This window comes from Charadrius vociferus, unplaced genomic scaffold (assembly GCF_000708025.1).
Source record: "Charadrius vociferus isolate BGI_N301 unplaced genomic scaffold, ASM70802v2 scaffold15, whole genome shotgun sequence".
Taxonomy (NCBI): domain Eukaryota; kingdom Metazoa; phylum Chordata; class Aves; order Charadriiformes; family Charadriidae; genus Charadrius; species Charadrius vociferus.
Window position 1 is genome coordinate 13984033 of NW_009650064.1, and position 21350 is coordinate 14005382.

The following is a 21350-nucleotide window of genomic DNA, read 5'->3' on the forward strand; positions in this document are numbered from 1 at the left end:
ATTCCTGCATTGTTGGAGTCCGATAGTCACTAAAGCAAGCCTTGAGAACTTTAAGCTGAAGGTTACTCATTTGTGTTCGGAAACGTTTGTGGCCTGGTCTATCACTGTTTTTGGATTTAAAGGGATTGCTAGCTCCAAATGGGTTAGGTGAACTTGGATCAGCTATGCTTGAAGTTTCACTGCGGTCGGCATTATCATCAGGGTCATCGGTAATGTAGTAACTTTGGTCATGATCACCATCTTTTTCACTGAAATGTATTGAGGGGCTTGTTAGGGAAAAGAGAAATTTATCATCGGTATTCTCATTAGTAGGTGTAGTTGCAGCTTTTGGTAGCGTGTCATTCACAAGTGGTTTTGGTTCTTTGGGAGGTGATGCAGGTTTTGCATCCCCTGCACTGCCAGTCGTACTTTCCATCTCATTGTTCCCCTCATCCCCTGTTGTGGCATCACTAATTGCTGTATTAATTGATGAAGTCTCATCAAAGTCAGTCTTGTTTTGATCGTATCCAGAGTCAGCAGGAGGGGCATTCAAATTTTCTATATCCTCACTGGACTCTGCTTTAAAAGAAGAAGGACTTAAGAGGTTCTTCGGTGACATTTCTGCAGTTTTGCTAACAGGGGTTGATACAGTGGAGGCTAATTCATTTTCACTTGATAATTCAGTTTTTGCTAATGACAGTGATGGGTAATCAAAAAATATGTACTTTTGTGGACTTTCTCCTCCATCTTCAGTTGATATCAAAGGACTTGGAGGCAAACTATAACCAGCCTGTTTCCCTTCATTCCAATGTCGAGAGCGAATGTGACTTTCTAAAGCTGATTTTGCTTTAAACAGAGCTCGACAAAAAGGGCACCTTTTATGGGACTGGGCTGGACCAACTGCACGGAATTGTCCTTTTCTTTCTCGGGCCCTTGTGTTCTGAAACCAGACTTGTACAACTCTCTTTTTCAGTCCCACTTCACGTGCAATGTGATCTAGCATCTTTCTGGTGGGGTTGGAATCTAGTAGGTACTTTTCGTAGAGTATTTCCAGCTGCTCTGGAGTAATTGTAGTTCTTAAACGCTTATCACGATGTTGATCTTCTCCACTGTTTCCTCCTTCTTTCTCACTACAGTTATTGTCTTCTTTATCATCTAGTTTTCGTTTCAGGGAACCAGAAACTGTAGCAGGGTGTGCCGTATGTGATGAGCCAGTTTGTGGTGGCATCTGAGTAAGAGAACTATTAAGTAACTGTCCAGTCATCAAAGGATTATTGGGGTCAAATATCATATAGGGCATATCCATTGGTCTTTCTAAAAACTGCGAGTGAAGAAATTGGTTTTGGGCTGCTAGGAAATGCATGTGCTGGTGCTCTTGCCAAAGTTCTAGAGTTGGAAAGGCAACTGTACACTGATCGCATTGGTACTGTAATAACTGAGGAGGTAGACTGTTCTGTAGAGAAGTCATTGAAATTGGTAAAGGACTGGAAGGAACAGGTGTGGTTTGTGATGCAGAAGGAGGTCTCCCTACTATCTGTGATTGTTTTTGTTGCTGTGGTTGAGAAGCAGAGGGCTGAGCATCGGCAGAGGTTACTGGAGTAGACTGTACTGGTTTGGTGCTTTGGGAAGTTGTATCAGTTTGCTTAGAGATGGTTTCATTTTGTTTTGGTTTTTCTGTGGACTCTGGTTTAGGAGAAGCCTTCTCAGGTTCTGGTTTGGGTGATGGAATCAAAGGAGTACTAGAACCAGAGCCAGAGCTTGCTGCTGTGACTGCCAAGCTTTTTGATGAGTCATTTTGGCCAGAAACTGTGCAGTTCTTATACACTGTTTGATCAGAGGCATCCATAGAATCTTCAGTTTGGCTTTCATCTTGAGCATCGTCATCTTCGTCTTTATAACACTGCTTTTTCTGGTGTGTAATCAAATCAAAGATCCTGGGGAAAACCACGCTGCACTTTTTGCACTGATATTGCATGTTACTAGTTCGAATGTAACGCTCATTCGTCAGTTCCCTTTTCTCATTGTCTTTAGTTTCAGCTTGATTTTCATAACTTTTGCGAGCTTTTTGTCGTGCATTTTGGAACCATACGACAATAACTCGAGTAGGCAGGTTAAGTACAGTTGAAAGTTGTTCAATTTCATCATCCTTTGGATAAGCATTTGTGTCAAAGAAGTCTTGGAGGACACGAAGCTGGTAGTCAGTAAACCGAGTCCTAGATGATCTCTTGCTGAAAGACGCATCAGACTTGTAAGGTTCTACAGCTGAAGGTTGAGGGTCTATTCTGATATCTTCTAATACTGTTATGGGAGGGTTGCTGAAATTATATGGAGAATCTTTATTTCTCTGTCGTTCTTTAAACAGCGTATTACGAAACCAGTGCTTGATAACTTTCTGTGAAAGACCAGATTTCTCAGCCATTTCTTGGATCTGCTCTTCACTTGGAGAATTGTTAATATCAAAATAAGCCCGCAAGATTTTTAACTGGTCGTCTGTGATTCTTGTACGTGGACGCTTGAACTGAGAGTGCCGCAGAAAATTGGGATCTAATCCCAGCTGCTGCTGACAAAGCTGGGTAAGATCTGCAGACAAAGTATCCATTGGTGGCAACTGGAGGGCAAGCTGAGGAGGTAATGCAGGATGCTGCACAGGCTGCATCATAATTGGAGGGAAAAGTGGGAGATCAAGTGAAACGGGAAGCTGGACCTGAGGTGGGGCTGATGGTGGCGGTGGTGGAGGAGGCGGGGGTGGTGGTGGAGGAGGCGGCGGCGGTGGTGGGGGGGGTGGAGCTTGCAAAGGAGTGGGAGTTGTGTTTTGAATTTTTCCAGCCCCAGCTGAAGAAGGCTGAGAAGGAGTTGGAGGAGGAGGAGGTGGCGGTGGCGGAGGAGGCGGTGGCGGAGGCGGTGGTGTTTCTGGAGAAGATGGAGAAATCGGATAAAGCTTGTCATATGCCTCCCTGTACTGTCGGGCAAACTTCTCTAATGCTCCATACGGAAAAAACTGCCCATGCACATGTTCTTGATGACTCTTCAGAATAAGAATGTTGGAAAAGAGCTTACTGCAGGTTCCACATTCCAGTTTGTCTGTGTTTTCACCTTCACCGGTCTTGCTTTTTTTCTGCACTTTTTGTCTGTTCTCATTGTACTGGATAACTAACTCAAACCCGAAGTTCTCCAGCAAAGCCTTGGCTGCGTTCCCCCTTGCTCCAGAAGCTATTCTGGGTGGTGGGATGGCTGGTTCTGAGGATTTTGGCTTCTTTATATCTTTGTTTTCTTTTAGTCCTTCATTCTCATTAGTAAATTCTTGCTTTGGCTTCTCTTGTTTCTCAGAAACTTCTTCTGACTCCTTATATGATGGCATATCCTTTATCAGCTGGCAGTCTGGACTTACTAAGGTATTTTGCTCTGCTTTCATCAGCTTGCTACTTTGCTGCTGCTGTTTTTGGGACTGAAGTTGGGGTTGGGTGGATTGATACTGTTGTGCTTGTTGCTGCAGTATCTGTAGCTGGGTTTGGCCAACATGGTGCTGAGTTTGTATCTGCTGCTTCAAATCTTCTAGCAGCGATCCTGTCATGCCAGCCATTCCAGGCATACCAAATGTGGCAGAACCAGGCAAACCCAGATCTGGGCTTAAGCTAAATTCCGTCCCGGGTATATAGAATGGGAAAAGGAACTGAGGCTGTTGAAATTGCAGCAGTGCTTCTGGTGTCATTGGAAAGTGAGGCAAAAAAGCAGGGTTTAGAAACTGGGGTTGAAAGAATGCAGCTTGCTGTTGCAGTTCATGCTGTAGTTGCATTTGAAGTTGTGCTGGTGACTGGGGTGGGTGATGTGTAGGCTGAGCAGAAATTAATTCAGAAGCTTGCTTTTTATTTAATTCTTTGGCATCTAAATGTGTTTCTTTGCTGTTAACTGCTGGTAAGCTCATAGATTCTAGCACTCCTTGGCTGGGGCTATTAACATTCCCTGCTACACTATTTCCACTACTTATATTACCACTTGGTTCTAATTTTGCAGCCCTTGCCTTTGTCTGATGAAGCACAGATCTCATATGGATTTCCAATGTAGAACTTTGGCTATACGCAACATTACAAATGCTGCATTTGTAGGGTTTGTTGTCAGTGCTGCTGTTGGTTTCTTGAGGAACAGGACTTGATGCTTCCTGCAAAACCTTTTTGAGTTTATGTAGATGGGACACTGAGTTATAGTGGACCAAGAGAATGTTCTTTTGGGTGAAAGATTCTTTACATACTGTACACTTATATGGGCGAGATGGATCTAGAAATTTTTCCATAGTAAAATTTGGCCCTTTTCTAAAAGGTAAGGTCCGCTTTGGTTCTGAGCCCATATCATCTGGAATAGAACTACTATCGCTTCCTACAGGACTTGCTTTACCTTCCTGGTCCATCTCATAATCTCTTTCTATTTCCTGTTCTAGTGCATGGTCATCTTGTGCCATACTTTCACTTTCTGCCCAGAGTTCACCATTGACAGGTAAGGATGCACACAGCTGCTGAAGTTCAGCTTCACTGAGTTCAGGGTGGCCTGCTTCCAAGTGTTTTTTTAAAGCCTGGAATGTACGGAAGCTACGTTGGCAAAGGCTACACATGGTAGCTGCCCGAATAGCATGATACTGGGAATGTATCTGAAGCTTCTGCATAGTCTTAAAAGCCAAGCTACAATGGTTACAACGGTACTTATAGACATGGCGGTCAGAAACAGAGAGCTGTTGCTTCTTCTGCTGTTCATTTAGCTGATCCGTCATTGAGTCAGTGGTCTTTATATCTTTACTGCTACTCTTGTTCCAATCTGTCGTTTCAGTAGATTCCTTAGGTGGCTTCTGTTCCTCGGTCTTAATTTCCATTCCAGTTTTTGATTCATCAATCCCAGGGGTACTTTTCTCATCCACAGGACTTTCACCTAGTTAAAGAAAGTTAAGTGTCTTTTACACAAGCAGAAGAGAATAGCACATAGTCTTAACGTGGTTTTTTTCATCACAAATCAAGAGAGGTGTAGCAAAGTATAGTGACCCATCCTTGCCCCAGAGAACTAAGCAGACAAGACCAATATGAAGTTAAAAAAGAAGTAATAAAATCCAAACATGATGATCAGAATGGCAGTGCCGGTTGGGTGGGAGGGATTAGAAATGGGGTCAATAGGTAGGACAGGTGATTAGAAAGGAGTGGGAAAGTGGTCTGAGGAGAGAAGGAGGAGCATGCTGTGAGAGGTAGCAAAGCAGCTTCCCAGCACAGAATACAGTCAGTATCCAGGATGAGAAACCTGCTATTGGAAAGGCAGGCAGGACCATTTGCCTAACATTCCCCACGGATGTTGGTGAAAGTGCCACTGTCTTTTAGGACTGGGTCTTATTTGCTGGTTAAAGAAGGAGGGTCTTACCTTCTGTGGCTATACACAAGCCAAAAAAGGATTCACTTTGCTGAGAAAGAAACAAGTGGTTTCTAAATTGCCCATACCTAGCGTTCACACATTCGGGCTTTTTCTCGCATACCTGGATATTTCCCAGATCCCTCAGCTGTAATGGTTGCAGGTGTGTCACGTTCAGATTTCTCTGAAGCAGCTGCTGGCAATAGCATACTATTGGGCATCATGACATCTGGTACAGGAACCTTTGAAAACCAAAACCACAGTATTATTACAGGAAAACTCACGCTATTTAATACTATACAACAGTATGAAATTATAATTCAAAAGATCCACCGTATCTGAATCAAAGACTGCCAGTACTAAATCAAAATTTTAATTCAGTCCTTGATAATGGTTTCTGACAGACCACAAATCCAGAGCATTGGGTGTCCATTGGTGGAGAATCAACTCCGAATACTCCACAAGAAGGTGATGCTATAGAACTACATACACTCAATATTTCATTGGTCTCAATATCACCACAGAGAAGGTTTTGCTGGCTATGTCAGGTTGGTTGGACTTATCAGGGGAATTCTCCTCGGACATCCTCCAAAGACGGAGATCATGTTGAGATATGGTCACCAGTCAGTTCTTGACTAAGGGCATTCCCACTTTGCTTCACGTGTATTGTTTTTTTAAAAAATGCTGCACCTTCCGTGATCTTTGAAAGAAAATTATACATTTATTTCCATACAGAAATAGCAACTTTTTTCCATTTAAAATTAGATTTTTCTCATTCTTGTCTTCAATTGCTTATGTATCTTCTTCAGACTGCTTTACCTGTTGTGTTATGCCTTCAAATTATAGACAGAAATCTTTGAAGGATATTATAGGTGTCTGATAGTAGTCAGTTTAGTTAAGTTGACATGAATATTTCCTCAAGACTTCATGTTTTCCTTTTGCTTAACTATTTTAAACATACTCATATATGAAATAAAGGATTGTCTAGGGGTTCAGACAAAAACTTAGCAGGACTGGGTTCAAACTCCTGCACGGCCAGATTCTGTGTAAATGACTTTGCATAAATCAGTTCAGACTGCAGCTCCTCATCTCTACATAAGGATAGTATTTCCTTACTTCATACAGAGATAACAAGAATACCCATAGAGACTTCTGAGTGGTAAATCACTATAATAATGGAAGTTACATACATTACTAGGTATGAGTAGAAATACCTTTTGTTCCTTTTTAACAGTTTAACAAATTATTTTAAATCTTTATTAAGGCATATAGGAACTATATACGTAGATATGTACTTATACCAATTGCCTATCAGAAAAAATATTCTAGATATATTTCTGAAAGCCCTGGGCTTAGTATATTTGTAATTTAAACATGGCATTAATAGCATCCTCTCAGAGGACTAGTGACTTTGATTATGTTTGGGAGGGAAGGATTTTAAAAAAAAAAAAAATGTAGGTTACTGTGAATGTCCCAGAGAAGAAAAAATTGCTATAAATGGTATTTATTTGGTCATCAGAGAGTTCAGATATGGACAGAGCATATCAGTGTTAGCAACTAGGACAATTTAGATGATGCAGGTTATGTTTTGCACTCTCTTTTTATGTCAAACAACCTTTTTTTTTCTCTCTTGGAAACAGTGAGACAACTCCCCAGCACGAGGAGAGGAGAGGAGAGGAGAGGAGAGGAGAGGAGAGGAGAGGAGAGGAGAGGAGAGATTTCAAAGTTGTTGCACTATCAGCATAGAGAACTTGAGAAGAAAGCTGATAATCCTCAATAGGGAGAGGTTTTTCCCCACATTTTTCCAGTTTCCTAAAAGTGTCTAGCAAAATTAGATTTCTACAGCACTTTCCTTGTGGTGGGTCAAAATTACATGGTCTGGCAGAGCTGTAGTTAGTAGGAAATCAAGGAAAAGAAAAGAAGAAAGAAAACTTTAAACTGCTTTTGTGGGTCCCCAATTCTGTATTTGCTCATCAGCACTATGCACAAGGAACCTTAGACCTTCAGTCAACAGCTCTTTCAATTCTTTCTTTTTTTTTTTTTCCACTTTACTTGGCAATGAGGTGGTAGGCCTACGACCACAGACGTATAAATGAAGGAGTCATCCAAGAATATAGAAATAAATCCGTAAGGAGGTGGATCCTTGAGATTTCCAAGTGCATTTCCTTCTAAAAAGGCAAGACAACCCGAATCAGGGGGAGGTCTGGTTTCTAACAATATATGATGTAATAACAAGCACTTTCTAGACCTGACTGTGTCGTTACTGACATTGTTTTGAATAGTGCTGAGTCATTGTTTTTCACAGAAATTTATTATTTTGACCCAGTTTATGCAATTTTACAGTGAAGAACAGGATTTTCCTGGTGAGGATGGAATGGGATTTGTCCTCCAAATAGAGTTTGCTCATTAGAGCGTTCATCCCAATCATGAAGAAGCCAGATCAAGTCCCTGCCTGATCCAGGGTAGGTACTTGAAATGAGGTATTCCATATATTAAAGAACTGACCTAACTGGATCGCTATCTATTCTTGGACTTGCCTTTCTGTTTCATTCTCACATTTTATTGGAAAAAAAAAACCCTAAAGGGTCTTTTGTGCAGAGGCAGAAAGTAAGAAACAGGACTTTCTGCACAATAAGATAACCATGTTCTCCAATAAGCACCACTATTGATATTTTACAGTGAATTTCATGCAATATTATGCAAGTACTGCCCAGCTATACACAGGAATGCTTCTACATTTGGGAACTACATTCTACAAGGAACTCCTGTTATTTTCCAAACAGGAGTCACAATACCTCTGAGACCTGTATATTATTAGACCCAATTTAGAGGTGTGTACTTAGAGACATCAACAGGCTTGATTTTTCCAAGGTTAACATCAACGAGGAACTGCAGGTTTTCAGCATCTTTGAAATCAACCTTCAGTCATTTTCCCAAGAGATATCAGTCACTGGATGAGCTGGCAACAGAGCTGGCAAAGAGTCCTGACCCACTCTGCTCCTTGGGCTACCTGAATACTATATCACAACAAATACATTGCCCAGAGGCCCAGGTACGTTTCTGCAGCGTGTGCATCAGTATTTGGAACACTTACTGTCATGAGCAGTTTCTCCACACAGTCAGGGGACACACTGTGCAAATGGGTCAAATGAAGCTGGAGATGCATTTTGTTGCTGAGGACATCCTGGCAGAGGGGGCAGCAGATAACAGGTTGCATTGAATGCTGCGACAGGACATGCATCTGGATACGATTTGGGTCCCTACTGTTGTAGTTACAGTAAGGACATTGATAGAACTGAAAAAAATCAAATTAAAATGCAGGCTATTAGTCAGTGTGCTTTTTATAACTTGCTGATATTGCTATTTTAACAGCATATCACCTCTGTTTCCATATTGAGTTATTTGAAAGAGTTCTAGAATGCAATTAAATTATTACATTTTCTTTTACCTGCTCATGACAAAATTTATTGTCCTCTGGAGGCTTTGATTTTTTAGCTGCACCATCCTCTTCTTTTGCCAGAACAAGCTGTTGTGCCCCTACCACAGTGTTCACTTTTGGTTCCTTCTCTGGTGTGACTATTCCTGTTCCAAAAACATAATTTTTAAGAACATATTTTAAACTTTAAAATATCCTGGTTTACAAAGAGGCTGTGATTCCAAAGGTCTGTATTGTCTTTGAGGATTTTTTTTGAAAGTTCTGAGATAAAATATAGTTGAATAAAACAACTCTGGTAAACACAAAGGTGAAAATGCACTTTTATGCTTGATGGAGACTCTATAAATACATTTTAAAATGGAGTCTTCTCTACTGTTTGGATAACCTTCGGTTGCCTTTAATCAATAATGTTCTTTCTTTAGCAGCTCAGTATGAATTTGTGTATTACATTAAAACAAATCAGCTTTTGCTTAAAAATCCTGTTTTCCAAAATAATTAATTTGCTTCTGTTTAATTACCCTCTCTCTTTTCTAAACTGTCTGAGCAATACGATTATTGTGCTGTTTTGATAACTCCTGCCTGGTTACAATTCTGAAGCTAAATATAGTGAGGCTTTAAAAGAAATACTTTGGAGAATAGGATTTCAGAGCTAACTTAATATTAATTATATACAAAGATCAGTCATTTGGGATTGCCTTAGATGTTTACACTGTGAATTTTTATAGTCTGGCATTTGTGATCAAAACCAGAATGTAATTGTTTTCTATAGATAGTTCTACTATTAAGTATTAAATACTATATTTAATATTATGCCTGAACTAGCTGTGTAATGCGGCCCAGTCTCACACACATCAAAGAAAAGAGTGCAATTCTAATTTCCCAGTCCATCAGAAAATTCTTTCCAGCGTCAATTTGCCAGATAATCTCTTCTGCTAGGCTGGATATTACAAGAGCATTGGGTAGGCATGTCACATACATCTCACGACAAACACAAAACCTCATTTACCAACCATTCCAATCTCATCATAGTGCGGCATCATCTGACCTTTTTTCTGCTGTTTATTATGAGTATTTCTAATTTTAACTTTCAATTTTCACCATCTTCCAGTCAATTTGCAACTAAATTATTTCCAGGGTGAGGACACTATCACTGGACACTGGGTGCAAATACATCTTGAAATGCAATGAAGCTAAACCATTGATTGCTATCAGACCCAACGTAAATATATAGTCCAGGGGTAATCTGATTGTATGCTGTGCATGAAGATTTATCTTGATTTTTTTCAATCCACATAAGGTTCATATAAATGAACAAATTGCACCTCATTGCACAATAACCCAGGATTAATTTAAAAATAAGGTCATGGATGTTTTGGCAACAAAGTAAACATGAACAAAGAAAATACTTGTATTTTTCTATAGACAAAACCAAGAACTTTTTATTGTTATTATTTTCATATAGACTTTGTGCAATATTTGATATTAAAAGCGCAATATTAAAGACAAGTAAAATGAGAGAATAGTTTTCAAGGTAAATACCAAATCCTTATGGTACGATAATAAACAATTGAAAAGTGAATCACACAGGGACGTTTTCTGAAGGGCATTTTTTTTTAAAAAGCATAAACATAGTTTATGACTTATATGTTAATGGTGATTTCCCCACACATTGTTTTTCATTCCTAAGTTGCTAATTATTTATTTTGGTGTAATTTAGACCAGTAATTTTAGCATGTTCTTGCTCAAATTAAACTTTATCCCTGCCGTATTTCCCTACTTTTAATGACCAATTTGTCAACATTGGTTTAATATCTGAACAAGCCGCTTTCTGGAGCCCCACTGAATTTTTACTGTCTCAGGAACTGATCCTGGAGGTCTCATTTAGACTGCTCAGTCCGAGCTGTGCCGACGACCCGAAGAACTAGCGATGCTTGAAGGCAAAATCTACATGTTGCAATCACATAAGGTACCATTTTATTACTCACTTTGGTGTATGATAATATAGCACTCCCTGGCCTATCTGTATTTACTTGGCGATACACCATTATTATTTAAATGTCTTTCCTGTGAGAATTACAGGAAGTAAAAAAGTGACATCCTATATTAACAGAGAAAGGTTGCTTCTCAGTTTTTAGAAGGATAGGTTCAAATTATTAACCTCTCTTCATTTCCAACTGTCAAAAACGCCTAACAGTTGACTACTGTTTCTTACCTTTATCATAAGTCACTTTTAAAACGTCCCTTTTTAAAGGCAAATGGGCCAGAATCTCAGCTAGTGAGACATGGACACTGTTACACAGGAAGCTGAATTTAAAAAACAAAATAAAACAATTCTGCCTTCTCTTCCTCTCATCATGCTCGATCGTTCTCAACAGGTTGTTACAGAAATTAGGATCCAAATTCTGCTCCAAAATTCACTTGTGAAAATGCATTTAACTGTGTTTTGGCAGTGGTATGTAACTGCTAGTGAAATGTAGCTTGGAGCGCACCGCGTGTGCGCCTGGGCACACACAAGGGTAATATTACACATCATCTTCCACCACAGAATGGAATAACTTAATTACTTCAAAGGACCTATAATAATCATGAAACACATAGTTCTTGCTTCTATAAAAACAAGGGGTTTTTTTGGTTAAATTTTCTTTTGCGGTTAATATAATAAAACCGTAGAGTTATAAAACACTGTGCTGGGGTCAATAAATGCATAACAAAGCACAGCTTTTTACTATGTTGACTATGATATTTATATAAACTGTTGAAATTTACAGAGGCTTTGTTGTTTTTGTTGTTGTTGTTGCTCTGGATTCATTCAACCTCAAGCACTGTTACTTCTTAAAACAACCAAAGTTACATCTGGCCTATAGTAAAGTAACCCAGTCCGTGACTTATGGTGAGCTTTGCAAAGAAAAAAAAAAAAAAAGGGTTGATTCTTCCCTCTGGTGTGGGGACGTCACTCGCCCCTGAATGTGGTGAGGACCGAACGGCCCAAGCCAGAGTATACGTGCCAAAACCAAAGGAGATCAGCTCCTTACGCAAGCAAAAGGTCCGGCTATTACAACTTAGTGCTCGTCTCGCTATATCAACTTTCTGCTTTCCGTGTTGAATTCACTGTTTTAAGGAGCTTCCTGGAGGGAGGCTGAGCAAAGTTACGGTCTTACAAGAAGGGTATTGAAGGAAGAGGGAGGGAGGAGAGAAAATAATACAGTCCCGAGCATGCCGTGTGGCACTGTTTTCATAGCTGGATGTTCCACTGGTATGCTATTCTTACTAGGCAGTTGTAGGAAAAGACTAAATCCAGTTGTTATTCATGTTTTAAATACGCACTTCTTATTCTTGAGTCACGTTATTTGTTGGTTTTTTTCCTAACTATGAAACACAACTGTAATTCTTTTCATAATATAAAATACGCAGCATTATTTTAGATAAATAATGTAATTTCAATACACTTAGCTCAAAAACTAAGCTTAATTATAAATAAGTGCCATGAAATAGACTAGTCAATGATTGCCTGTCAGTTACAGAATTATTTAACTTGTGTAAGATTGCTAATATAAAAATGACATAATTCACTGCAATTCAGTTGTCATCACTTTCGTAACATTTTTGAAACCTCAAAATAAAAATAAAAATGTTTGTGTGACTAACAAAAAGGAGAAAGTTAATAAAGTACATACACTAGTGAAAAAAAAATAATCCTGGAAAAGCCAAAATCGAAATACTGTTTACTTATTTATGAATCTATGTATTTGATAAAGATTCCATAATTTAAGACTTCTGACACATCAGATGATGTTATTCAGCCTCAAAATAATTCTAAAATTATAATTACTGGTAGAGTATTCTTTCTAATTAGAGTAGAATGAAAGGATAATTTTCATTGCAATAATGAAGGTTAATTTCCATCCTTCCTCATGTTTACTACCTTATTAAAAAGTGCTCCCCTTAGCCATGGCAGAGACATATTACATTTTCAATGCAAATGTATTAATCTGGATAAATTCCATATTAATTCTTGCACTGCATAGAGCTGTAATTTGGATTATAATTAATCTAAAGTGGCACTAGATTTAAATGACAATATAAATGAGGCATTAGTAGGCTTTTCTATTCTGAATGAATATTCAACAAATATAACTTGCATATTGCCAAGTCTCATTTTGAAAGCTCTACTCCTTGAGATAAGGTAAGCAATACAGCACAACAGCTTACACAAACATGCTGTTACTAAATACATGTTAATCCTTTCTCGTCTAATAGATTCTATGCTAAAGAGGGGTCACACCACTTTCCTGTCTAACTTGTTAGTAATGTGATTAATTTATTGGTTTTCCTGAGATTTCTTTGGCAAGGCTTGCAACACTCAATTCATGAGAAAGCCCAAATTAACATTCAATTATACATAAGCAGTTATGCAGTCATTAGAAATACTTGTCAGCTGAGTGAAAATTAAGATGATGGTCTGAATGTTACATATGCAGAATTAATTTAGATTAGGAAAATAAAAGTTTCTAAAAGATTTAGGATTTTACAGTACAAACTATTTTCTGCGAAGCACAAGGGCAATCATGTATTTCAGCCCTTGTTTTCATATGAATCTTACTGCTAAGTTATTTGTGTAATTGCTGGCACGGGAATGCAGAACAATTATGCTGGTTTTTTGTAGTGCACCCAGTAGGCATCTGGATATAGGTTTGTCCTAATTAAACTTGGCCCTTATGAGCAGCTAATCCTGATGGAATTTTGAGAATTCCCCTTCAGTATTTTTTTCTAGATTCCATCTTTTTTTTTCTTTTTTTCTTTGCTGGAGCTTTAATACCGTATTCTTTCTTGAAAAAGTATAAATGGACCTGCCTGAGAAAAAGAGAGGGCTGATAAACTCCCTGCAGTGGTTCACATTGTCCCCCAGGCAGAGCGCATGGTGGGAAATGCAGGCTGCAGGTGGCTGTCACCCCTCTCCTGGTGAGTGTCCAGGACAGCCCCTGATGAGACCTCTGTCCACCCGGGAGCATGGCTTTACTGCACTGCAGACAGTTTTTTCCAAGTCAGAGAGCCAGGCAAGGGGGATATATATCTTAAACCGCAACACAGTTTCTTGCTTAACATCATCCTTGTCATCATCAGCCTTTCTTCAGTCTCTCGATCTCAAAAAATGAAGCGACTGAAGGGGAGCTGAGGCTCTAAACCGTGATGGGTACTGACCTTAGCACAAACTTAAAGGCAGCTTTAATCTTTAAGTCACTCTTATGAATTGATTCAGCACAGAAAGGGCATCTACAGTATTTTTTGCGGAAATAAATCCAAAAAGGTTTAATATGTAAAGAGCAAATTACAGTATGGGAGAATTTGGGTGTAAAGAAACTCATACGTAAAACGATATTTTTTTCTACAACTATATGTCTTTACGGCGAATACAACCTCCTTTGTATGCTGCTGTCATTGGCATACAAGGAAAAGATATATGACTACCTGAAACTAATAGGCTTCAACCTGTTTCAGCACTTCTTCTGCTTCAGTGAATCCAACATAATGTAACTAGGTATAGCGTGAGGCAAAAGTAGCCAATGTAATATTCATTGTGACCATAGATTTCCATCTCATACATAAAAAGCATGGATGAAGTCACATATTTGCCAAATCAAACACAGAAAAAGCCTTGGGTATCTACACCAGATGCTGGCCCTGGGTTTGTTTGTGCACAAGTAAATGTCATGACATAGGGGTTTTGTTTTCAAAGACAGTAGCTTTCATTACTGGGCTTTGTCTATTCCAGGAGATCAAAATTACCCAACCCATAATCCGTTTTCAATGATATTTCCTCTTTCTTAGGCTGAATCATCTGTAAACTTTTTCACTGGATTTTGTGTATTTTTTTCAAAATGCCTCAAATAAATGCCCAGGAAGAGGCCAGATTCTTGGGAGTAACTGATCAGAGAGCAAGAGCAAAAAATAATAATAACAAAAAATCCCACATTCTTTGGGTTAAAAGGGGGGCAAAACCTGATTGAAGAAAAAATTCAAGTGGTACCTAATCCTATGCTTATGAAAAATTAATATGCCATCAGAGGAATCACAAGTACAGCTAAGATTAATGAAAGGCGCTTAAAAAATTACAAGCACACAAACTGATTTGATTAAAAAATAATCTCACTGGTCGTCCTGTAATATTCTTCAACTTATCCGCATCTATCCTGTCAGATGGTTATGATTAAAAATAGGTCAATGGGAGGCTACTGATAGAAATCACATGCAAAATGCACATGCAATGAATAGTAGTGGGAATGTCCAGACAGTTTAAAATGAAAGAGCATTTCATAAGTTAAAAAAAGGGGGAAGACAAAATTCTAGCATCTTACCAGAATCTTTACAAGATTTTTTGCCTTCACTATTGTCTCTCTCACTTGAGTCTTTATCATCAGCAACAGCCACTGATGTACTTTTAGCAGACCCTTCTGTATCTTCACCTTGTTCCTCTGTGGATAAGCACAGAAATGATCTTAGAAAAGAAACTCGGTGACCATTTAACAGCATTTAAAAAATATGTTCTGTAATAAGAACAGCACAAAAAGAGGGTTGCAAAACAGGAGAAGGGGGGGGGGGGAAGAAAAGGGAAAGGGAAAGAACAGCACTTTAAAGAGGTTGGACATTAATTACGAATAATTTGCAGTATTTCAAGATCTATCCAGAAATTCTGGCCGTGTCTTTATCAGTGTACCCGCTTTCCACTAGTGTGACAGATTTAAAGCTTGTCATTTCATATTCTTTGGCTAGAAATGATTTGTGTTAAAATACACGCACACACATGCACACACACCTCCCCACGGGCCGGAACAAAAGCCAGCACATGTAACACATGTAAAAATGCATCTTGGAGCCAACAAAAAAAAAAAAAAAGGAAAAAGAAAAAAAAAGGGGGGGAATTCAAATATAAATCCTATTAGTGCAGCAGTATCCCGCTAATTGCAGTAAGTAAGTATTAGGTATTAGGTACTGTATTAAATATAAAGCTCTGGCTTTGCGGGAGAAGTCTCAAATTTTGTCTCCAGGGGGAGCCATTCAGGATAAATGATGCAACTTGGTATATGGCTTCTGAGGAAGCAGCGTTACCCACACCTCACTTACGTGTTCACACCAGCTAGATTACATGGAAATCTTCACAGTAACTCAAGACCATTTAATTATTCGGTAAATCTTAGCTATGCTGCTACTGGTGGATTAATCTGTTTATGCAGTTAGCTTCTATGCTGGGGCTGTGTAGCACTAATCCGTGAAAGGCCCACTGTTCCTTTTCATCCTGTGATCATTTGTCTCTCACTGTGCTGATGTCACATTTTAATGAATTTTTAGCAATCTGAGTAATGCCAGATAACCAGACTCGCAACTCCCTACAGCACAGCATGCTGTTTTCATTGCAGCACACACACAAAAAAATAAAAATCATACTTCCCAGTTCAGGTAGGAATTATATAAATTAGGAGGTGAAGGTAAAATGGGATTCGAAGCACCAGGCCGCTCAATTTCATAAAATCTTTAATGACCATATAAATTAACCCTGGAAAGGCAAAAGGTCACAGACACACATTTGCATACACTCTTCTATTCACTTTTGATAAGCAGAGCTTTTATGCAGGGAACATGATACAATTAACCCTTCAGGAACCATACAAAATGCAGCTACCGACATTTTAAGTGTCAAGCATTAACTGAAAATTACACACTGCATAAAATTTTCATTGTAAATGCTATAGTGATTGAAAGGGGAAATAGTGGCCCTCTTCGCACCCCATGTTTTATTAATAACATTCTGACAGCCGAATGAAATATCCTCTGTCATATGTAGCAGCTGAGCACAAAAAAATTGCTGCTTAGTGCCTTACTTGCCAGCCATGCACTGAAACTGTATGCCTCGGCAAACAACCCTCCGATCGATGTGGTGAACCTATCCGATTCTCAACTCTCTGCGAAACCTTTTTGTGATTCGGAAGAGAAAAACACAGCTGCAATTTTGGAAACCAAACCAAAAAAAAAAAAAACCTCCACCATAAAAAATTCTCAACCGCAGATCAATGTGTTTTGCATTGACCTCCGAATACAATAGGTTAGGACTAAGCATGCGTGTCCACTTTTTGCAACAATACAGGGAGAAAGATGGTCCCCTCTTTTAAAAATAATTGCATATATATAAAAAAAAAACAAAACAAAACAAAACCCATTTCCATCAGAATGGAACCCCCCCTCATGCTGTTTCAGGGCTCTCCCCCCTGCGGTCCCCGGCCCCCTCCCGCGACGATGGCTAATCAAACATGGTAGGCATCCCCGTCGCAGCTGGAAGCGGGGCTGTGTTTGTCAGGGTGGCGGGGGAGCGCGGTTCGGGATGCTGCGAGCCTGTGATCATGCCTGGCGCGGGCTGTGTTAATGCCGAGCGCGCACACACGAGGCTCGTATCCAGTGTCAGGCCCCATGGCCTCGCAGAGCCGATGGCAATCCCTTTTCGACTCATCCTTGGGAACGGCCGCATCGCTTCTTTTACTAGATTTACTGGCCCAATCCCCCTGGGCTGGAAAATGAAGTGTCAAAGTGCTACTGAGTGTCCTTATCTTGAGGGGACATAAAATTGTAAGGGCTATCGTGGCACACATTAATAAAACATTGTGTGTGTGTCAGGCAAAGAGAAAGAAAATTATGAAGGTACTAAAAGAAAAGCTACAGTATCATCTGGGTCTCATCAGACAATTTTTGCAGGGTGCTCTCCTGTTTTTCTGGTATGTGTTTTAAGTGTGAGAGAAATTCCCAGACATGTTCTCCTATACATCATCGCGGTGTCTGACCTCAGCCTGACCCTGGCAACAGTTTGAGAAATCTGAATGTGAACAAAGACTCTGTGTCAGCAGCAGGGAGAGATTGCGGGATAGACTTTCCCCATCAACTTAATCGCAAACAGCAGTTCTGAGGCCATAACTTTACAGGGCTCCACCAAGCCACAAACACATAACCTTTAGAGGTGAAACTGCCCCCCGCTCCCCACCCCCTCTTCTGTGATTTTTCTCAGTCTTGTGGTGCTCCCTTTGATGTAGCAAGGCAATTAGCTCTAATGTTCAAGTACCGCAGACCTGTTTTATGGTTTGGAAGGTGAGAGCTGTTTATTACAGGTAGGCTCCTGGGGGCCATAAAGGCTTTGCAAATTTTTAATCATGCAAAAAACTAATCAAAATGTAACTTATACACACCATAAAAATTAATATCATTATTATGCATGGTATAAATTGCCTGCCTTAGCTTTCAGTGGCACTCACTTCTAGAAAATACATTTGGCATTCATTTCAGAAATATGTATGGCATTCGCTTCAGAAATAAATTTCATAGACAGAAATGATAATACAACTTCTCCAATTTTCCTTCGAAATTACAGAAAAGCTGTCTACGATTCACACTGTCGTGACATTTATCAAAGGGACAAGATAGAAATACTGCAGCTTGAACTTAAAAGCAGTTAGCAAATTGCAAAAAAAATCCTTAAGACCATTTGTTCAAACAGAGATCGAGGATATGTAATGAAGTGTACTATCAAAGACACTACATACCTATGCCAAGATGCCACAAACATCTCTTTTTAGTAATATTTTTATTCTTACTTCATATGCTAATCAATAAGGATACTATTCAGTTAGAAAAATGTGATGGCCCCTGCTTGGAGACACAAAATTATTAATTATTATGTATCAAAAAACTACAGTATGATGGTGCTACAGATTCCAGAACAAGTCCTAATGCTCTGTTTTAAATTTACAAGAGTCCTGCCTGTATACATTTACAAATGTCAGCTCTGAAAATTAATAGATCACTGGATTCAAATGTACTTTAATGGCTTTAATAACACTTACTATTGCAATATGATATTTTATTCACACCTGGTTTTATTTTGTCCAAATGTTGAAAATTTCTTTTGATGTTGGATCTCTTGAGTTTAGCCATTATCAACCTTTTTCCTCACAACTGACTTCAAATTAAACACAAAAATGAGGTTAGCAGTCTGCACTAAAATTGTAAAATACAGGAAAACGGAAAGATTAAGCTTCAGAGGTAATGTTAATCAGTTGATATTGTATACTACATATTATACATCATATACTTTAGTATGTTAATCTACACTCTCAGGCCCCAGTTCTATACTGATTTTATGGAGGAAGACCCCTATGACCTTCCACAGCCCGACGAAGTCAAGATGTGTGATGATTTCAATTGCAAAATCCGGGCCTCAGCCAAAGTTTAACAGCGGATACGAGCAGCAAAATTAAATGAATATTCATACACAGATTAGAAAAGTCTGATTTACTGAGATACAAGTAAAGGAACAATTGCATCAACCATAGCCAAGGGAAGGTACAGAGAAACAAATAGTATTTTTTGAAATAAAATACTGAATAGTTAAAACAAGACATGGCCCGGTTGAAACTATCTTCTCTCCTTTAATTTAAATGCATTGTGATAATCATGGAGGCATATGAATCACCTTTCCCTGTGTCTTATCAGAGAAGTTTCCCTCCTGATGAGCAGCATTGTGAGTCTGTCTTCAAGTCTACTTAAGAAACATATTATTTGCAAGGGTTGATTTTGGTTGAGGTTTTTTTACATCACTGATATATCAATCAACAGCCAGTAGTTCCTGTTTTGGTCCTGGATTTTGTTGTTGGTAGTGATGGTATCCCTTTTGCCCTCTCCAAACTGCAAGTAATTTCCTAAATAAGGATGATCTACTAGTTGTGGGTGAGTAATTGTGGTTATGAGAGAGAAAGCAAGATTAAGAAAGTGTTTGTGGCTGACGGCCGGATGTATGGGGAAAGAATAAATCAATCGACTAAAGTAGCAAGCAAGTAAATATGAAATAAGAAAGAGATTTAAAAAAAAAAATTGGGTTTTATTATTCAATATGTTCAATAAATAGCTGAATCAAAGTTACCCGTAATTTTTAACCTGGTGTATTCCAGGTTGAACAGGTAGAGTGACTGGCCTATTGAGATTAATTGTCAGGATGAGAAGGTAACCACTAGCAAGGGATAATCAAAGGGTGCATTGGAGGGATGGGGAGACAACAGATAATGTAGAGAAAGGAGGAACAACTAACAAAAGAAACTAAAGAAAAAAACCCAGGATATAGAAGAGAAGAAAAAATGAAAAGCAGGACTTCTGGATTTACTTCTGGATTATCTTAGTTATACTACTTATTTGATAAATTCTCCCTGACTTTTGGATTGCCATTTGTTCACCCAAATATTCCAGAAAGTATTTGTTCTATTTTCTGATTGGTCTTGCAGAGCATGAGTGAGGAATAGGATTCCTCACTCATTCAGGATCTTGACTGCATCCTCTAGTGGTTATATTTCATCTTCAAATAGGATTTCTAATTTCTCATTTAGGGACTCAAGGGGAATAATGGCACCAACCCGTTAATAACTGTTTCTAATCATTGTGTTATATTTAAAACTATAGCTGTTAGAAGGCTGAACTTCCCACAAACAAGCCTACAATTAAGTGATGATCATCATATTGACCAGAAATTGCTAACTGGCAGTTAGTATCAAATTGTACCATTTTGTTTTGTAGTGCATCATTTGAATTTTTATAGCGGTCTAATGCTTATTTTCTTCTGGTTGAAATGTATCACTATGTCAGAGGAGGCCGACTGCAAAGCTGGCTGAACAGAACACGCTGTGGTGGCTCCTTCCCAAGGATTGTCACAAATCACACCCACTTTATCCATCCACTCCACCCAGCAGCCTGTATTCCCCATTTGTCACGCTCAGCCTCACCCCTCTGGCTGCTGGAGAGAGGCAGCTCTCATCTACCCTACTTCTTTTTGCTTCTTAGCTTCTCAAGGTAGAAAAGAGTCATTACCATAACTGGTAGTTAATCGTTCCAGCACTTTACTATTTCCTAAACTATTTTTTCTACTTTTTTTTTTTTTTTTTTTTTTTTTTTTTTTTCACACAGTCTACGACAGTCTACTTCCAGCTGCTGGAGAAGGAATAGGAATACTCTCCCCAGAACTTTAGAGGGGTGGGGTGTCATTTCCAGTCCGGCTGCTGAGCAAGCTCTCCCTTTTTCTCATTGCTGGCTGGGATTGAGTGCTTTCTGGTCTCCCTCCCATAGTCTCTGAGTGAATCAGGAAGAAAAGTGTGTTTTACTCTGATAATGGTGTAAAGTGTGGAAAAAAAATGTTGGTAAGCTTATGCTGAGCCATACTGATTTATCAGAAAATGGGAAAATCTGTGTTTTGTATTTTTGTTGTTTTATTTCTACATTAATATTTTATCAAATATTTTGCAAGAGGCAAAAGCAGCATATTGCTGACAAAACCATTAACAGAGAATGTCAGCTATTCAGAATGAAACTCAGCGATGTTTTCCAGATGTGATTGGAGATGTACAGTTAATCATTTATTATGCAAAAAGGGATACTTTTCTTACTTGGCCACCTCTAGAAAGGCATTGAAGCATGAATCTAAATTGAGAATAGTCTAACTTTTCCAACTGATCGGTACTTTTCTTTTGGCTGCCATTAT

At 39.0% G+C, this 21350-nt stretch overlaps 1 protein-coding gene across 1 annotated transcript in view; it reads right to left on the reverse strand.

The window, feature by feature from the left end:
• ZFHX4 (zinc finger homeobox 4) overlaps positions 1–21350 on the reverse strand; it is a 127022-nt gene that overhangs the window by 8103 nt on the left and 97569 nt on the right. Inside the window, exons 5-9 of the mRNA XM_009891887.1 lie at positions 15148–15264; positions 8807–8940; positions 8453–8653; positions 5483–5600; positions 5–4893 (exon numbers count right to left, since the gene is read on the reverse strand). Coding sequence (XP_009890189.1) covers positions 5–4893; positions 5483–5600; positions 8453–8653; positions 8807–8940; positions 15148–15264 — 5459 coding nt within the window. The remainder of the gene's footprint in view (positions 1–4; positions 4894–5482; positions 5601–8452; positions 8654–8806; positions 8941–15147; positions 15265–21350) is intronic.